We start from the raw sequence: 20798 nt of genomic DNA, 5'->3' as shown, positions 1-20798 counted from the left end.
ATTTTCTTACCTTTTACAATTTGAGTCCCCCAAACGACAAAGTATATTTAATCGACATATATAACAAAACAGCAAATGCCTAATATATTGTGTTACTATCTTTCCCACCATTACTCCACAAACTAAGCTGTCTTTTTTCTAGCTCTCTTAGAAGTGAGAAGAGAACCACTGAGTCCACGCAGATTAACTGCAGGACTAAGAGTGAAGGAGCCTACGTCCACATGTCTGTTATTTGTGCTAAGAAGTTCTTACCCAAAAAGATAAGGCTAAAAGTCAGTAAATAACTTCAGCGTACGTGTCAGGAACTTCCCAAAAGTCCATTTACCCCAACAACAGACTACTCAAACAATCTTCTTCACAACATTCCCTCAACTTAGCCAACAACTCACTTATCAAACAACTGTGTGCTTAACAGACTTGTTTGGGATCCTTGCCTCACTGTTTCCACTACTCCTAAACTATGACCTCATGAGCTCTGCCCAGTTTCAGTCAGATCTCTGCACTGACAGGCCCAGCTTCAATCTCCCAAGCTGTACCTGAATTCCACAAAATCTGCCCATGCCCTCTTCTTTGTGGAGTCCCCTGCAGCTCCCTCAGGTGTGCTCTGTCTACTGTAATAAGCAATGAACCGAGTTTTGCTTGGTCAGCGGGATATGCTGTCCACCTTTGGGGGAGTTGGTGGTTGACCATAGGGAACAACCCTATTCCTTTTCCACTGATCTCTTATCAACAACTTTTTCCTTAATCTCTTTTCTCTCATACCCATACTAGACCACAGGTGAAATTAAATATGCCAGGAAATGGGATCATCACAGAAAAAGATAAACAGAAACCAGCCATTGAAAGGGGGCCAAGTGACTCTAATAATAAATTCAATATGAGACTTCAAACTGTATTTTATTATAGCCACAGTTTAACTCTAAGCTAAGTTGGGTTAATTACATATTTCAAAATGGTCTTAAAGCGTCCCTAAAATTGAGGTTTAGAAATAAAAGGGGGGAAAAACCTCGAAATGCCAAAGTTTCATCTGATTCTCCCATCTGATTAAAATTTTACAAAAATTTCTTTTACTTTAACTCATTTGCCTCAAATGTCATTTATCAAATATGAATATATGAAATATAGTTCATCTTTAAGAATAGCTCTGACTAAAAATGATTTAAACCCGTGTAAATATAAAATTAGTCATTTGACATCACCTTTCAATTACATAATATTTTAAATAGATTTGTTATACTTATCTATGCAATTACTAAGACCTATAACTAGTATTCTAATTCTATTTTATTAAGGTCTCTTCTCATGCATCACATTTTTCCTCAGAAAAAATTAAAATTAGATAAAGATCAAATTGAATGTATTAAGATGCCAAAGACAAGCTTTTCATAAAGATGAGGCCTTTAAAAGAGAGCTTGTCTCATCACATTAAAATGTGTGTCTGTATAGTATTGGGGGGGGTGTCCACGCCCCGGTAAGAAAAGTGAAGGTGACATAAAGTCCCAATTTTTCCCCAGAGGTTGTCAATCCCCAGTCGTTTCAGATGTTACTATTACAGCCCCGTGATGCTTTGCTGCTACCGCTCTGGAGCAACGTGAGTAGAGGAAAGACTGGAGGTTACAGGAGGCCAACGCCTGCACCCTGGATCCCTTACGCTAAAGCAGTGAAGTGACTTCTTCCCATACGGCGCCATCCACCTGGACAGAATGATGAATCCACCCACCTGACGTAACTGCTGAGGCTGAGAGGAAACGCACAAGTACACAGACCACTACCTGTAAGATCTCCACACGTTTCTCATCCTGCTTGTTGCTCCCCTGTAATTATGGTCCTAAGGATCTATAAGATATTAAAGTACTTCCTAAACAATTAAAGAAGCATTAATTATGCAACAAGATCTTTAAGGTTCATATCCTTTCAACCAATAATTCTACTACTAGGAAACTAACCAGAGGAAATGACTGGCAATAGTGTCAAATACTTAGGTACAAAGAGATTCTTCAAAACTTTCTTTTTAACATCAAAAAACTGGAGACAATCTAAGTATACAGATCTATACATCTATATGGTTGCATAGTGTGCAACTATTAAAATATTCATGAAGAGTAAGAGCAGCCAAAAATGCTCCCAAAATTAAATTAAAACCACAGCCTATAGGCCTACACCTCGAACGTGTTAACAAGTACATTCACGGGGGTCAGTGACACACATATATACACATATGCAGAATAAAAAGATTTAGAGGAAATGCCAATATCAACAATGACCATCTCAGGATGATGAAAACACAGGTAACTTTTATTATTTAATTTTTTATTTGAGTTATTTTCTACTGTATACCTGAATTACTTTAATATTTAGAAAATTTTTTAATCCACTCAATTATGTTTATTATTTAGTCTATTCTAGTTTTCTAAGGATGATTTTTTAAATTATATCCCATCTCGTTTCCAAAAAGATCTGTTCATAAGTGTCTATGAGCAAAATGAATTGGATATGTTGTACTCAATACAGCACTTACCGTCGCTGATGGCATGGGGCTTAATAATGCAACAGGTACAATTAGTAAATTTAGCAGTGTTTGATGGTCCACAAAGTCCACTCGAAGGAAAAAATAACTCCATTTCCTAAAGTCAGAGAGAAGTGAAGTTGGCACATGTAATCTTTCACCTTGGACTCCTAAGGTATTTATGTGAGAGGAAGAACTAAACATTTAGTTTTAAAGTTTCATAATATAAATACCTCACTTCAAATTTTCTAAAAATGATTGTAACTGATTAAAACTAATGAACTAAGCCCTGTTTAAAGTCTTAGAATCAAATGAACATGTGAGGAAGTATTACTTCTAGCAATGAGAATATGTATCATTCTGCCCCATGAAAATTGATAACGTCTTAACATGTTTTGAAGTTTGTTTTGAATATTGGTAGCAATCAATCTTATTTTCTTCAAGGCATTAAGTCCTGAGATACAGGTCCAGGTTTAAACTTTTTATTAAAATATGTAAAATTAAATTAAAAACTAAGAAATCTTTACAGGAATAGAGATTAGTATTCAAGAATCAGAACTACAGTTAGTTAAAACTAATTAATTGAATGAACCATATTTTGTAGCTAGATTCGGGCTGTGATGTTTTACACGTGGTTCACTGAAATGACAACCCAGCCATGTGAACTAGTCACAAAGATGGTTACTCATCAGTTCTTTAATTATTTAAACAGACACTTTCCTATCTCTAAGACTTTACCACTGCTAATCGAAGCTAACATTTGCAAGAGCACGTATACTAGGTAATTGTTACAGCAACTAATTCAGAGACTTCACACCGCAACGTAAAGTCACACAAAAATTTTTCATATTACTTTGTGATTTGAGCTGCTTAAATATTTCCCATAAAGCTCCTCTCCTCTTAGCCTTTACTTTTCCCTAAACTGACCAGTAGGGAAGGATGAAGATATGTAACTTTTCACCCCACCCCCAAATAAAATTCAGACTCAATTTGCTAAGCTTTAACTATATTGCTTTTTTACTATATTTTCATTAACAAATTGTTAAGTATATAGTTGCACTTTTTCATAAATTTCACCCTGATAAGATCCTATGATAACCTCACTAAAACATCTGACTAATCTACATTCATATCTTTAACTGTAAAAATAAAGGTATTACTAAATGGTTGCCAGTTAAAATTTTCTCCCAAACTTTTATACAGTAATTTTAAATAAATATCATTTTTGAAAATGCCCCAGATTACATATTCAAAAGTACCAGACTTTCTCTCTACATAATCTCCTAATATCAAATAAGAAATCTTTTATCAGAAAATAATCCAAAACACTAATAAATATAAAGTGACATGATCAATGTACCCTTATTTACAAATATGAAAAAACCAACTCAAACCTAACAAAATGTTCAAAAGGGAATGTTTAAATTAATCATGCTATTTCCATTCAAGAGAATATTCTGCAGCCATTAAAATTTACCCTTGGACAGTGATCTAGTCCAAGGAGAATGTAATGATATAATATTAAGTGAAAAAAGAATCAAATTAAGTTAAAACCATGTAAAATGGTGTTGACTTTGCAGATTACATCAATGATCGAGGCAATGAGCTAGAAGGAATATGCCATAAATAGGTAAACTGTAAACACTGTTGGCAGAATTATTGATGACAAATTTTCTTTTCTCTAGTTTCCATGACTTCCACATCCTAAAAGCCTGTAAGTACGCTGCGGCTTCAGCTCATGCAGTGGGGAGAGGTGGCCACGCACAGGGACTCGGGAGCTAGACTGGCCTGGGCTCGAGCCCGCATGTGGCCTGGGTACTGAAACTCACCGAGTCTGTTTCTGCACCAGTAAATGGGATGGCATAGCAGCTGCACAGGATGGCTAAGATCTAAATGAGACACTCAAGTGCTTGGAACTGTGCCTGTGATTTATACATAGTGAGCGCTCAATAAACATTAGATTTGTTATCGTTTTTAATTCCAAAACTTAAAACACCTGTGATCTAGATCCTGGCGGTATGGAGATAAATTAGACATCCTCAAGAGTTCCCAGCCTATTAGGGGGCTAAATATAAAATCAAACACTTCTAAGACAGGTAGAGTCACGGAGGGACACAGTGAGTAAGAGCAAGTATCAAGGAGGGACACTGCAAGGAGGGGCACTGCAAGGAGGGGCCCTGCAAGGAGGGGCGCTGCGCATAGAGCCAAGGAGGTGGTAACAGTTAAGCAGAGTTGTTATTCGTTGTTTTTTAAGTTCTGTTGAGATATAATTAACACACACTAAGGCCAACAGTCTTGTACTCTGTGGTCTGCAGGACCCCACGATTACTTCTGTGACCTCATCTGCCCCTCCTTCCTCACCCCCCCCCCCCCCCCCCCCCGGGCCACAGTGAGCAGGGAGAGACTGGCGGGAAGCGAAGCTGCAGAGAGAGGGGAGGGCAGGTGGAGCTTCAGAGGCTTTTCCACAAGAGACAACAATTCACCGAAGGGTTTTCAGTAGTTGAATTGTGAATACAATTTGTTTTATAAAGGTCACTCTGGGCATAGGTAATTTCACTTGACAAGATAAAATTTTCATAAAGTGAGTGTAAGAGGAGAAATGAAAAGAACCAGGAGCTTTTGCAGTAGTCCAGACAAAATATAAGTGACTCAGACCACAGTGATCAGATTCAAGGTCTAATGTGAAAGGCAAGCTGAAGGAATTTATTAATAGAGTTGTAAGAAAAAAAAAATCAACTATTATAAACCTGTCTAATATTATTTCATTGCAAACATACCAGACTAAAAACCATCTTAAATGAGCTGAGAAACTTCTCACAATGCCAAGAAAAACTTGCACTTCATTAATTCAACATCAATGTAAACCCAGTAAAATACCTTACTTGTGCGAATTTAAAATAAGGAACAAAAAGCCCAGCTGGGCGTGGCTCAGTGGTTGGGCGTCAACCTGGGATCCAGGCGATCAGGGTTCAATTCCCAGTCAGGGCACATGCCCGGGTTGCGGGCTCGATCAATGACTCATCATTGATGTTTCTCTCTCTCTCTCTCCCTCTCCTTTCCTCTCTCTGAAATCAATAAAGATGTATTTTAAAAAAATAAAAATAAAACAAGGAACAATTGTAGGAAAGCTTTTTCATAAACACTAGATATACATAGGAAAAGAGAAAGATGGTAAGCTTGAAAATGGAGTGCTAGGAACCAAGGAGGGAATCCAGCCAACGATGCCTTCTTTTAGAATATTCACTGTCCTTAAGCTGGTATTCTAACATAAATTCAGTAATTTAAACATTGATGAGCCTCAGTAATTTCAGTCTCTGGAATAAGAAATGGGACAAGTATTGTAAATGGAGAAAACTTATCATGGCTGTGACCAGATCGCCAGCTCACAAGGGAGACGTATCACTGAAATGCTGTTTAATCCTAGACAAAAGGTCAAAGGTTTTTTCTACCACAAGGTCAGCTGCATAAACTACCCTCAGTCAGCAGTGATAGAGATGCTACACTTTGATATCAGACATTTCACAAAACCAAAACTAAGTTAAAGTATTTTTAAGCTCCTTACTCGGGCAGCACAAGCAAACGAGTCGGGGCCATGAGCTGCATTTCTTATGCCATCGGTTCCAAAGAGGGCTCGAATGCTTCCGGGCGCATCTGCACGTGCCACCCCGGAGTTGGCAGGTCCGAGAAGTCTCTTCCATTCACATATAGCATCATCTCTTAAAATCTCCATGGCAATAATGGGACCACTTGTAATAAACTGGATGAGCTCACTGGGAAACAGGTAAAAGATGGACTTGCTTCATTGTCCTGTCAACCGAGGTCTCTCTCTTTACAACAAGAATATATTACAATTTCAGTATTTCCACACACACACAGATATGATCTCAGAACTACTGGGTACAGTGAGTTTTACATGGATAAGGTACATTTTTCATAAATCGAGTGTCTCGCAGTGGCCTAAATCACTACAATTTGCTAGTGTTATCAAAGCAATTACCCTGGCCCGGCCGGCGTGGCTCAGCAGCTGAGCATCGACCTAGGATCCAGGAGATCGAGCTTTGATTCCCGGTCAGGGCACAGGCCCGGGTTGCGGGCTCGGTCCCTAGTAGGGGGCCTGCAGGAGGCAGTGGATCAGTGATGACTCTCTCAATCATTGATGTTTTTCTCTCTCTCCCTCTCCCTTCCTCTCTGAAATCAATAGTTATATATATATATATATATATATATATATATTTTTTTTTTTTTTTTTTTTTTTAAAAAGCAATTACTCTAAGCAGAAAAATCAATTTCATTGGATTAAGACTATTTCACTGACTTAAATGCATACTGTTGATCTATGCTTTTCCTGTTGCTCTGAAGGGTACAGGAATCTTATTATTTTCATGTGCTTTATCACTGTAGTCATAAAATGTCACAACAGAGAAAGTGATGAGAGTAATATCTTGTAACATATCTGCAGTATGTATTTATTTTGTGTAAAACTATTAGAATTCAAAGAATGACACTCAACTTTCAATCAATAAGTATTAAGTTGTCTAGTTATTTAAAAAAAAATAGGCCTTCAAGAAATATCCTTTTATTAGCATAAAAACTACAGTGACTTACTTCTATCCTAAATTATTAAAGCCTGCACATAGGTCCTTGATTAAAAATCCAGCACTGAGTCAGACAGTACCCCAAGGAATGAAAAACAAAACCTCATGTTTTCACTTCTACATGTGTGTAAGGCAGCAATGACAAGCTTAACTGTGAAATAAGTGACACCATTCCTCCTCCTGTGCTAGGCAGGGACAGTCTACTTTTTAAAGCAAGCCCAGATTTCTCTCCCATTTAACTAAGAGAGAGCTGGGGACTCTCCTGGAGAGAGGACAAGGTGCGACAGCCCTTCTGGGCCTTTTAACTCTTGACTGCTGCACACACTTCCTGCCCTGGTGAACCATGCTCCATGAGCCACACCCCTCAGTAATCCCTTTCTAAATCATTTCATGTTGAAGAATATTTCTAAGAAATAGCATGTATGTAAAAGTATTCATACCCTGCATCCTAAAAGGCCCATGTGACCTCCTCATACATATTCTCTAGGCCTTAGGTGCCAAAAAAATTAGACTTAAGGAATCCAAGTCAGGGGAAGAAATGCATATGTATTCATTCAATCAGCATTTAATGATCACCTACAAATCAGAATAGGCTATAGAAGAAGCTCCCTCAAAAATCTATATCCTAATGTCCTACTAACATAGAATTCTTAGAGCATAGCGCGGAAGAGACCACAGTATGAGTGGCACGTAATGACGCAAGGAAGGGCGTGCCTGATCGTAACAGAAGTGCTTTGTGAAACCGCCTGCCATTACTGCTGCTATGTCTTTTGTTACGTCTTTCTCAATACAATATGAAATCTAGTTAATCCATCCATTTGATAAAATTTACCACATACTAATTACATGTTAGACATTAAATCAGGAGCTGCAATATAATGCTATAAACCTATACAAAGGCTATATAATAAAGAGTAACTTCCAAGACAATTATATGTGCCTATACTAACAAGGTTTGGGAACACTCTATAATGCTTGATTTAAAACAATCTATAACATAATAAGTTTCTTACATCAAGCTCTTTTTTTTAACCACTATTCTGTGCAGGGTACCAAATGGCATGTCCAGCCCGGGAGCTTGGCCAACAGCCTTCTTTATTAGAAATGTAAGCGGTCCTCTGTCAACAGTAATACGAGATGCACAATGTTTAGCTAAACTAAAAAACAACCCACGCTCTGGCCAGTGTGGCTCCGTGGTTAGAGCATCTGCCCAAGCACCGAAGGGTCTCGGGTTCGATTCCAGTCAAGGGCACGTAGCTGGGTTGCAGGTTTGATCCTCGGCCCAAGTTGGGGCATGTGTGGGAGGCAACCAATCAATGTTTCACATCGATGTTTTTCTCTCTTTCTCTCTGCCACACCCCCCCACCTCCCTTCCCCTCTTTCTAAAAAAAAAAAAAAAAAAAAATGGAAAAAATATCCTTGGCTTAGGATTAACAAAAAAATAAATTAAAAAATAAACAAATACAAACAAGCAAAATATTTAGAACATAGATTCAGTTTCTAACATATATTTGTTGCTATAATTCAAGGAACAAAATGTATATCAAATTATTTAAAATATAAGGGTTCTAAGAACATTGATTTATATACACAAGAATGACAAAATAAGAGTTTAAAAGCACAGCAAAAATAAATATTCAACATGAAATGTAATTATCACCCCATGTTAAATCTACTGAAATCTAAAAGGAAAGAGATGTTCCTTATAATTTAAACAAATCATCCTATTTGCTTCCAATTAAAGTTTAAGATATTTAATGATAAGAATTCTTATCTAATAAAAGAATAGAAAAACAAATTCTTAGAAAATACTTCTCTACAGTTGCAAGAGGTTGCTGGGGTCCTTTCAATAGATTATTTTCATGTAACAGAACTTTTAACTCTAAATTATCATTCTCTTGTTTTCCAGGGTATTCTCTGTTGTATACCATTAGCCCCAAACTCAGCACCTACTTTAAAAAGGGCTTTGCCTGATGGTCTATATGAAAATCTGTTGCTTCTTTCCTATAAAATAATCAAAATGACAATAGTTAACAATTACATAAGAAATTTTAGCTTACATTAATAAAATAAAAATGAAATTCTCTATTGGTTTGATCTGAATGTGAATTATTTTTTAACCAAATATTTGGCTCAAATGCCTCCTCCTTTCCATTTTTTGCTTATGCCCTATTACCAACTTAAAAAAACAAATTCTCATGGCTCAGTGGTTGAGCATCGATCTATGAACCAGAAAGTCATGGTTCGATTCCCGGTCAGGGCACATACCCGGGTTGCGAGCTTGATCCCCAGTAGAACGCGTGCAGGAGGCAGCTGATCAATGCTCTCTCATCATTGATGTTTCTATCGCTCTCTCCCCCTCCCTTCATCTCTCTGAAAGCAATTAAAAAAAAAATTCTAGAGGGTAAGGGGAAAAATTCACAAAAATGAGTTAAAACTGCATGCCAGAAAACCTTATGTGGGGGGTGCTTTAAAGAGTCTGCAGCAAGACTACAAAATGACCAATTCTATTTTTCAACACAACTGAACTACTAAAAGAGGAAAAACAATCATAATCTTTAATATCAATGAAAAGAAAAATCTTAATAAACTAAGAAAACGGTGTCATTATTTTCTTCTAACATGTCGCTGGCCCTGCAGTTATCTCCATTCAAAATCTAAAATTTGAACCAAGATGAGAGTTGATGAACTTTTTCCCATCACTCTTATCTAAGTCCTCCTTAAAAAGTTTAGACGGAAAGAGATACTAACAGGTGCATTTATAAAGAAGCCACCTAAAGAAGTTCTGTTGTATTTTTATAAAGAAATGCACCATTCTTTCACAGAGATCTAACCATTGATTCTTTCATGAAATATTTGCTTAGTGCCTACCTTGACTAAAGAATTGATCCAAGAACTAGAAATACAAAGTCAGATGAAACTCAGCTGCTGCCTTTAGGATACTATGCTAATGGAGGAACTGAATTGGCACAAATAAGTTTAGAGAAGACTGAAGTCTCGGGAGATACTTCCTGGGTCTCTGATGCCCCTAACGTGTCTCACTGGATATGCCAAGACTTCGAGGCCCTGGCTGCTCTTTATCCCATCACTTCTCAGAGCCATGTTTAGGGTGATTATCTGTGAGGGATGAGGTCATGTCTCTCTTCAGTACAAAGAGCAGGCTTGTTTGCTGCTTGCTAGTGAAAAAGTGGTAAGCCAAGTTCAATGCTCTGCAGCTGTGATGCAATCAATGGTGTATACAGCACCCACCGGGGCCCATGTTATATTATTTCCACGGCCACAGAGGAGGCAAGCAGGAAACCAACACAAACATGAGGCTCGTGCCGTTTGCTGTACCACAATAAAGTCCTCCGCCTTTGACCCAGAAGTCTCCTGTCTTCTGCTAGCACCCATGAAAGAGTAACAGACTAGCTTTTAAGTTAGGTAAAAGACAAGACTTGACAGTACTATTAATAGAAATGCATGAGATGGTAGAGACAATTAAAGATGAAGTTGTCTTGTGTATCTCTAACATGGGAAGTTTGATGCCAAAGTATAGGACACTGGAAGTGTAGAGACATAAAAATGTTTCATCTCACTGAAACTATTGAAAGTTTTATCTCCAGAATTCAGTCCCATTGCCTGTTATAAGAGCAAGCATTCTCAATATGTACAGAAATGGGACAAATTTAACTACTTATAAAGGGTCATGACTTTGGTTTCCACTAAATAATAATGATATCACTAGTACTACCGCTACTACTACTAACGGCTAACACTGAGATGCACTTACTACGAGCCAGGGCGTCTCAAAGCACCTGACATTTATTAAACTCATGTCAGCCCCAAAACAACTTTCTGACACCAGTGCTATGATACCCAACATTTCACAGATAAAGAAACTGAAGCACAAACATAAATTGTTCAGTCAGTCATACACCTAGATAGGGGCAGTTATAAGCAAACTAGCTCTACACTCTGTGCTCTGAATTATAAGCCTCCTGCCTTTCTAGAAAATATAAAACTAGGAGATGTCATGTAGGGAAGTAATCCAAATTAAACGTATGTCATTGCTGGGAACTGAGGGTGTTTTGTTATGGTTTCTAGGGAATGAACTGATCAAAGTGAAGCTGAGTATCTACTGCTACCCATGCACCTGTGCTCAGAGACAGAAAAGCAACCGTGCCATGGACTAGCAGTGAGAAGACATCTGGAACAGCAGTGAGAAGACATCCGACCCTAAACACAGGAAAACTGGGGGAGTAACAGAGGAACACGCTGGAGCAGCCCCGCCTACCTGCCACAATAATGCCCCTGCTATAGGCCACTCTTATTTTCACTAAGTATCTTAGAAAACACCTGCTGAGACAGAATGGATTGCTTTTCAGAGTAGTAAACAGGTATATTTCCCAATTTTATATATGTTGGGAGAAGCTAAATACATTTCCAAATGCATCACTTTTGAAAATCTCAACAATAACACTCCCATGTCAAATGGAAATAATGCAACACTCATTTCTTCGCCTTCCATTTTTATATAGTGTTCTACTGATGTAGTGAGAGATTACCATGGCCACAGTGGGGTTATGAAAGTAGTGGGGCAACGAGAGACAACTCACAGGTAATGAGGCACATATGGTCTGGCAACTACTGCTTCCCAGCTGCCTTACATCTTCTCATTCTAATTAGATTACCTTTTTTTCTCCCCAGTCAGTGGAAGATTTTTAAATTTTAAACAATGACATGAATGATACAAGATGATTTTTTTTTACAAAAGGGAACCAGACACTGCATAACTGATAATTATCAACAAATTACCTTGAAAGCATCATCATTTTGAGTTTGGTGATGGTAAATCCAGCTTTGTTTATTATTTCAATGATTTCTCCAGCTTTTGAAATGGCATCTGGTTTAATCAGAGCTAACGTTCTGTAAAGAAAGAAAGAATAAGTTTGAAAATTAAAATAACTCAGTTTTTACTTTTAATTACCAAGCAATGATCGTCTCCCTAATCAAGCATCACAATCCATTATAAAGAGAAGTGCACTGAAGGTCTCTTAAAAACTTCTGCAAACTAAGTTAATTAACTATTTTTTCCCAAGAAAATCAAAATAAGGTACCCAATCTAACGATAATAATAATAGCTTAGGGGAAAATACGTTAAAATTGTCATTTTAATACGCCAAAATTAGAAAACAGGTTTTAAAATTTCTATTTCTTAGGATACAGTTTATAAAAGAGAAGAAATTTCTAAAAAGTTGTATCAAATACATTATCAGCATGATTTGTTGGCTTTAACGTACGTATGCTATGCAGTCAGTTCAGCATAGCACTGATTTGGAAATAAATACAAATTCTTCTATTAATACTTTCATATCACTCATTCATATTCATAGTATGAGTGATGCACAAAGAGCCAAACACCTTCATTCCTGATGAAGAAAGTGGCCAGCAGAAGCCACTAACTTTTAAAATCACACCCTCCTCCAAGGTACACAGAGCAGTCCACTGGCCCACCAAGCCACAGAAGTCATCCATTGCTGGCAATGGAGATCGCTTGCGCCCTCATTTTACTAATGAGGAAACTAGGCTCAGAAAGTAAATGTGCCTAAGATCTCAAGGCCAGTCAGTGGCACCTTCAGAACAACACACCCAGCTGGCGACACTCCCAAATCTGCGCCTCTTCCACACCACAGATACCGTCACAACTAAATTATGAAAGGAACAAAATCACAAGGTCCTAAAGGCCACTATTTGCAAGTGCAAAAGAAAACCAGGTCAGCTAGAGTGACTCAGTTTATATGACACAGATTGTGGTTCAGACGGCTGCCTCTCCCCCTTTATTTCCAGTTTTCTGACAGTGACATTAACTCATGGAATCCATAAATGGAGATTGCTGGGTTTTCACAGTTGGCTTTTCCACCAAGGAGATGCACTTAGCTGAGGCTCTCATAACTCAAACAGCCTCACCGACAACTAGATGTAACTTAGGGCTGGCTTTTAAAACTTTTAAAAAAACAAAAATTATTCATCTTGGGCTGTTCGTTACAAGCTGTACCAGACTCTCTTTTTCTTTGTTTGAAGCAGGTGAGTCAACTACAGTATTTCATATCCTATGGCTTCATGGAAGACACAATTAAAACAGGTCCCTTTTTAGCTCACATTACTCAAATATCACAAGCCAAACCCATAAACTGTTTATGCCAAACTCTGCAAGAACCTTTGTGGACCATAGCTCTTAAAACAGACACGTCCATACTCATCGACTTCTGCCAACGAGAGACAGCGTGAAAAACATGAAAGGACAGGACTTGGTTTAAGATGCAGTTTTATGTTCTCCTTAAATGCCTACAAGAGACTAAGGGTGGCTCACTGTGGTTAATTACCCTAAATACCTCCACCTCGTCTTTGCCGCTTAGCTGTCCATAGATATGATTAAAACGAACTTTGGAGGGAAAATAAGACAGGCCTCAGAAATTGCACATTACTTAAGAGTGAGGAGAGCACATGAAGAAATCCAAGTGCACAAATGTGCACAGCGCCTGATTCTGTTGCTGCAGATCAAGCCGCCCTGAATGCAGGGGCTAAACACTTGCTCAGGATTCTGCAGGCAGGCTGGCTGGCAGTGGTGCGCTTGCGGTCACTCACGCAGCTCATTTGGCTAGGGCCTTGGGGACGAGGCTTCTCTTTTCTGGTGGCCCTCCGTCCTTTGGCAGGCCAGACCAGGTTTCTTCCTGCACAGACGGGCATGTCTGGTGCACCTTTATCAAACATCCCCTTGAGGCATGTGTGATGCTGTCCATTTAGCCAATGCTGGTCACATGGTGAAGCCCAGAGTCAATGTGAGAGGGACAAGGCAAGGACGAGGCTGCCAGGAAGGATGGCTCGCTGGGGCCACCACTGTAATACCTTCCTCCCACCTACGCTGAGCCACGCTCTGCAGGACACAGTATGAGCTACTCTCAGAAGAAAACCAAAAAGCACGAAAATCATCCTGTAACATTAACACTTCTTAGCAGCAGAGGGTGGAAAAGTCTGGCCAGTCTTCACATCCGGGCTTCCGGGAAATACCGATTTTCACAGAGCCTGCAGAGAACGTGGTCCTCACACACCTTCAGGCTCGGATTGGAAACTGCAGCAAATGTGGATGCGGTGAAGACTAACCAACACGCCATGCAACCCACGTCCTAGACGGTGCAGTGCCGCGCCCCTACAGGAATGCCAGTGGCAACTGTAACCCACATTAGTTTATGTAAATATCTCCAAAGGTATTCACACTGCCCCTCGGCATGAAGAAACCCATCCTAAAGCTTCAACCCCAGGCCCAGTGTACGCTGTTGTTTTCTCTGCGAGCGTGGCATGTGTGCCTGCCCCTCGGTGAAGGGGTCTCATAACGAGGCACCTGTGTTCGGAGGAAAGTGGGGGCCAGAGCTTTCCACTCTCGACAATGGCAAAGTTACTCAGGACACTCCTTGCACGGAAAACTAAAAACAAAGGACAACATATTTTTTTAAAGCAAAGATAAATTGACTAGATATTAAACAATAATTGGTATGAAATGAAAGAAAAATGGGGAACCAGAAGATGGGGATGAAAGCGGCGCTGGCTCGCCAGCACAGCCTGCCGGGCAGGTCTGAACTTTAAACTGTCCCACATCCCCGGGAGAGGAGAACAGGCCCCGCAGAGGATGCCCCTGCAATAATTTGGGACCAACAGCTACACCCTAAGGGTGAACCAGCAAGAACCAGGCTGGTATGGTCTGGGAGCAGAGTTCCCATCACCTAGGTGGTCTGGGAACTGCCACCTGTGAACTTCAGTTGTCCAGATGCTACGGTGCCTCCAGGCAACAGAGCGAACACAGTTTCTCCAGGAGGAAATTCACTTCGTCCTGTACCTCAACTACTTCACATAACAACACACAATACACATCTATCCTGCACATGTATGCATATACATACACACACCTGGCGATCATCACCACACAAAAGTAACCACAGACATGCACGCACACACAAGCACACACACATGCAAAGGGGAAAAAGCCCAACGTGAGGGGGAAGTAGAGGAAACAGCACAGGACCCAGAGGCCCGCAAACACCTGGGATGCAGGCACTGTCCCATTTGGACTGGAAACCATTGAGCCAGCGATGGGTAAAGGCTAGAGACAAGCTGCAGAAGTTCAGCAGGCAACAGAGAACTACAGCTGTGAGTAATAAACACGGAGACGTGAAAAGGAACTGCTGGAAATATCTAGCGACAAAAGTACTGGAATGAAAATAAGAACTAGACCAGTGGTTTGACAGAAGCCTAGATGCAACGGCAGGAAGAACTTTGAATAGATTCAGAATGAAGCAAAGAGGAAACAGAAAGGTTGCCACAGAGAAGGGGCTTGTTTCAGGGACATTAGGGGTGAGGACAGAGAGTCTGCCACAGGTCTGCTGGGCACACTGCAAAGGGAATTCTAAAAAACTCTAACTTAAGCAAACTGAAATAATACCAAGCAGAAAGCTTGAGATAAAAATAATAATAAAAGCAAAAGTACGAACTCTAATTGAATATTGATAATATAAAACAGTAATAATTTGCTAGGTTCACAAAAAATACTAAAAAGAACTGGCATATAATTCAGCAAGGCAGGAGGAAACTGAGCCACAGTGTCCTGAGGGTCTTGTTTTCAAGAAGGGGGTAATGATATTGGCTGATGTTAGGCTCTGAAGTTCAATGCTCATGCTGCAGTTTCTAGTTCAACACTCAAGCATCAGCAGTGTTGAAAAAGAGTGTGCACCTTTCAAATGAGGAGAGAAAAGAATACATTGAAGCACCCTCGACCAATCTAAAACAAGTCAGAAAAGGAACAAAAAAATAACAAAACCCAGAGCAGGCAGGAGAAAAGGCACAGGATCAGATGGCAGCAGCAAACCCAAGTATATGAGGAGTTACATTAAAACTAAGTGCTATGCAATAAAAGATGGACTATAAACTGGATTACTGGATTTCTTAAAAAAAAAAAAAAAAAAATTTGTTATTCAAGGGCAAAGAATACCAGACTAGATTTAAAAAATAACTGTTATTTGGAAAGGGCGTGTGTAGAACAGGCCAGGGTTTGGGAGTGAGGGATGAAGGCAGGCCACCGGGCCCACATCATCCAAGGACAGCAGGGCCGCCACTGCACCCCCAGGCAGACCCCGAGGCCAAGCCCGTCACTGGAGGAGGGTGGTCTCCTCTATAGCAAAAGGCTCAATCTCCCAAGAAGAATCAACAATTTTAAAACCTAGTGACATACCCTCAAAATTATAACAAAAAATGAACATAACTACAAATGACAAGTATAATGGGACATTTTAACAAGATTTTGGTCATTGACAGAATAAGCTGGAAAAAAACCCAGTGACTGTGTGAAAGATGTGAGCAATAAATCACAGATTTCACCTGATGGACACACACCTGTACCGCAGCTAACCAACGAAAGAAAGAGGAAAACGCAGAAAATCAGTAAAATGGTAGGAATATGTACAAAAATACCAACAACACAACATATGTAAATGTAATGCACTGATCTTACCAATGAACGTCTAGAGCTGAGCTATTACTTTCCCCCATAAGCCATGTTTATCCTACACACCAAGACTTTCTATTCAAATCTCAGCTTCCAGTGAGATGCATGTTACCATGATTGCTGAGGGTGTATAAAATGTTTGTACTTTTCCTCCAGAAAATAATCACCGCCTGAGACTATGGGCATCACCCTGGCAGCCAAGGGAAGCAAACCACAGAATACAGTCCACAAAATTCTAAACTGGATCACTGAAAAATATCTACTTTGTAAAACACAAGGTAGAAACAAAAAACCAGAATTTGGTACCAAGACATCAAGTTTTCAGAATGAAAAAGAAAAAATTATGTAATTGTTTTCTTACTTTTCTTTCCTGCTGCCCAACTGGCGAGCTGTGTACTGATCCCCGTAATCAACCAGCACCAGTTGTCGAGAAAAGATGTTCACTTTGTTGCCTATGAAAAGATCTTCCAGGTGGAGGCTGTCATATCTGGTCCGCTTCAGAAAGGTACGGTGATTCTTCACATCATGCTAGAACCCAGAGTGACAGCACCACGAAACAAGCAACGGTCAGGAGGGAGGGTCAACCTCACTGTAAACTAGAAAAAGTTCTCAGTTCTGCTGCATTAAACATAGGCTACATTCTGTTTTGTTTTTGCTACAAATGCAAATCAAAATTTCTTTTATAACTTCTCTATTTCCTAGTCTACTCAAGTAATAACATAAAAAATTCTTCTTACACATTTAATACTTTAAGAAAACCCTGACTATAGGGATTTGTTTACTGCCAAATCATTTCAGCAAGTAGTACCTCTGAAATCCCAGAAAAATTCCAAATGTCTGCTTTCTTGCCTACACAAAGCCCCAATACCAAATGGAGTCACCCGTGAAAGGGGCTGCCAAGGAAGGGACACAAGAAATAAGCAGGACCTTAGCTCCATCTTCAATCGGGCCTTTTGCAGAGATAAACAGCTTTCAATAGTGGTAGAACATTTGTAACCATGATCAGCTTTACCTAGAGCCACTATTGACTATCACTTAATCCAAAACATGAATTACCCCATTTCTGTTCTCTAACCAAAAAATATGAGTTCCTACTTTTGACATTTTTAAAAAAACTGGAATTCCTCTCCCTGCCCCACCTCACTCCCTGCCCACTCCCAAGTAAAGAAAAGCTCACTCACCATTTCCACAGACCCATCTCCTGGGTAATACAGAAGCTCATACCGTCGAAAAAGTGAAGCATTTGGATCATACCACTCGGTAATAAAAACAAACCTTTCACTGAGATTCTGCAACAAAAAGGATTTTAACACTGACACACAAAATATAAGCACTCTTGTAGAAATCATACAAAGTGAAAGCAAGAGTTACCAAATATGTACAATAAACCATCTGTTATACTTATTATAGTGAATTATTCTGCTTTTCTACAATATCAGTTATCAGCCCACCCTCAGATATATGCCCTTCTAATTTATTAAATTAAAGATACCTCAGGTATCTCAAACCTGACTTATGGACTGCTTAATACTCCACAGCCATCTAGTCATCCTGAGTAAATCGACCACTTTTTAGAACATTTTTTAGAATTGTAATAATTTAGTCCTGCCAAAAGCAAGTTGACACACAGAGACCATAAACTGCCATGAAAAAAAAATTCTGAGTGGCCAGCTCTCAATTACATCAAGTTGTTTTTTGTTTGTTTTTGTTTTTGTTTTAAATATATCTTTATTGATTTCAGAGAGAGGAAAGGAGAGGGAGAGAGAGGGATAGAAACATCAACGTCGGGAGAGTCAGTGATCAGCTGCAGCCCGCAACCCAGGCATGTGCCCTGACCAGGAATCGAACACTGATCGCCTGGATCCTAGGTCGATGCTCAACCACTGAGCCATGCCCGGCTGGGCTACATCAAGTTTTGACTTTCCTAAATTTAAGTACCTAACAGTATTAGCACATTGTCATTAAAATCATAGTAAACACCCTGTCTCTCTTAGTCATTTCACATGATAGTATCTTTTTATAGACATCATAGAGAATGTGTAAGTCTAGGTCCTCTGAGAAGCAGATGAGGTTCCAAGACAGGATTAAACATGAAAAAATTTTATTCCTGAAGGAGAAATTCTGCAAGGGAAATTCCTGCCAGAGAAGGGCAGGGGAGGGGCCAGGGAAGCTGAGGGCCTCAGTACAAGTTGGGCCCTGAGTAGAGCAGAGAGGAGACTCCGTGCAATCCACCTAGATTGCTATCCAGTCCGGGGTCCTCCTGGATTGCTATCCAGTCCGGGAAGGCTCAGCTCGACCACGAGAGAGGGGACCAGTCAGCCCTTGGAGCGGTTCCCGGCCCTCCAGGGCATGCCCGCTCCTCTCCGGCCTGGCTGGCTTAGGCCGCCCTTGGGGAGCCCGCCCTGCACCCTCCCTGCAAAAGCAGCCCCGGGTCCCAAAGCACAGTGGCAGGGCCCCGGGTCATTTCCCCTCTACTTGGAGGTCTGTGAGGGGCTAACACTGAGGATAAGATGAAAAAATGAGTCAAAGATTGGCCCGCTCTCCTTGACTATAAAGCAGGATTTCCCATCATATATATTATTAAAAATACTGTGGCCCCCAGAAGTCCTTCATTACAATAGTAAAATGAAGACAGAGGAAAAAGGGAATCTAGGAGTCTTGTTGCTAATTTGGATTTAGCATCTGATTCTCAGTTCAGGGTATATGGATGTTAATAATTCACTTATAAATGTGAATTGTTAATAATTCACTTATAAGTTCTAATAGTAGAAGTTGTATGCCTAGTTATGTTAATGATTATACTCATAAACTATAATATAGGTAGTTTTTAACATACTATTTTATTTTCCCCACAATCATCCAGAAAGGATACATTTAAACAATGCTTATTAGTCAAAACAAAATAAAGGTAAAATAAGAGACATTACCATGACATTTGTAATAGCTTTTTTTCATACATTTTTCTTAACAATTCTTATAAACACAGCTTTTTAAAGCTTAGGTTTCACTGTGCCTTCTAGTATTGTACACCTCTTTTAATATAAAATTTGAATATTAGTAACTTAATAAATTTTTTACTATCTATATTACAATATTCATTCAAAGGCTTGATTGAACTATTGCCTTCACACTAAAATACATACATAACACTACAAAATGGAAGAAATGAGGCACATATAATGGGAAACAGGAGGTAAAGGGCAGGGTAGTCAGGCAAATGAAAATCCCAAGAAGGCTGACACTTCCTCTGATCCGGATAGCCTAACCACAAAACCGCCCATGACACTCTAATTCTGAGGCAGGTAGTCAAATTTTGCACAACACACTATCCAGAAAACAGTTTGAATACAAAGAAAATAAAGTACTGTTTATGAAAACTATTATTTCTGGCTGACAAAGTAGCTTATAGCAAACCAATGGTATCTCCCAAGAACTAGAAAAGTGGGATATAAAAAAACAAAAAACAAACCAAGAGTGTGGCCGGCATGGCTCAGTGGTTGAGCGTCGACCTATGAACCAGGAGGTCACGGTTCAATTCCTGGTCAGGGCACATGCGGGCTTGATCCCCAGGAGGCAGCCAGTCAATGATTCTCTCTCATCATTGATGTTTCTATCTCTCTTTCCCTCTCCCTTCCTCTCTTCGAAATCAATAGGCATATTTAAAATTAAAAAAAAAAAAAAAAAGATGTGTGTATGAGGTCCTGGGAAGGGAGTTCCTCAGGTCAGTATGTGACTCCTAGAGAAGGCAGTCAGTTCGTGAAACAGAAGGGCATCCATGGAAGAGAAAAGATGCAGAGGCCACAGTAATATGACGCAGTGGAGTGGGTTCAAAGACACAGCAGATATTTGTCTGGGAATGTCTTTATTTCATCTCCATTAATTTGCCAGGTATTTTTTTATTGATCATAGTTTCAGTGTTTCAAGATGAAAGAGCGATGGAGATGGGTGGGGATGATGGTTGCACAACATTGTGAGTGTATTCAATGCCACTGAATTGTACACTTACAATGGTTAAGACGGTAAATTTTACAGTGTGTATTTTACCACAATAAAAAAAATAGGGGGAAAAGAGACCACAGATGATCAGATATTCCATTCATGCACCGACTGATTCATTCCCAAAATATTTATCAACTGTTTATCTGGTGCCAAGCTTTGAGGT

General features: G+C 39.6%; 1 protein-coding gene across 1 annotated transcript in view; it reads right to left on the bottom strand.

The window, feature by feature from the left end:
* The window catches only part of NME7 (NME/NM23 family member 7), a 103846-nt gene that overhangs the window by 62174 nt on the left and 20874 nt on the right, over window positions 1-20798 (bottom strand). The window contains exons 2-7 of the mRNA XM_016202372.2: window positions 17818-17925; window positions 16998-17164; window positions 11899-12009; window positions 9055-9105; window positions 6069-6276; window positions 2519-2624 (exon numbers count right to left, since the gene is read on the bottom strand). Coding sequence (XP_016057858.2) covers window positions 2519-2624; window positions 6069-6276; window positions 9055-9105; window positions 11899-12009; window positions 16998-17164; window positions 17818-17925 — 751 coding nt within the window. The remainder of the gene's footprint in view (window positions 1-2518; window positions 2625-6068; window positions 6277-9054; window positions 9106-11898; window positions 12010-16997; window positions 17165-17817; window positions 17926-20798) is intronic.

This window comes from Miniopterus natalensis, chromosome 19 (genome assembly GCF_054644295.1).
Source record: "Miniopterus natalensis isolate mMinNat1 chromosome 19, mMinNat1.hap1, whole genome shotgun sequence".
Classification (NCBI taxonomy): domain Eukaryota; kingdom Metazoa; phylum Chordata; class Mammalia; order Chiroptera; family Miniopteridae; genus Miniopterus; species Miniopterus natalensis.
The sequence above is the reverse complement of the archived record's forward strand: the minus strand, read 5'-3'. Positions and strand labels throughout refer to the sequence as shown.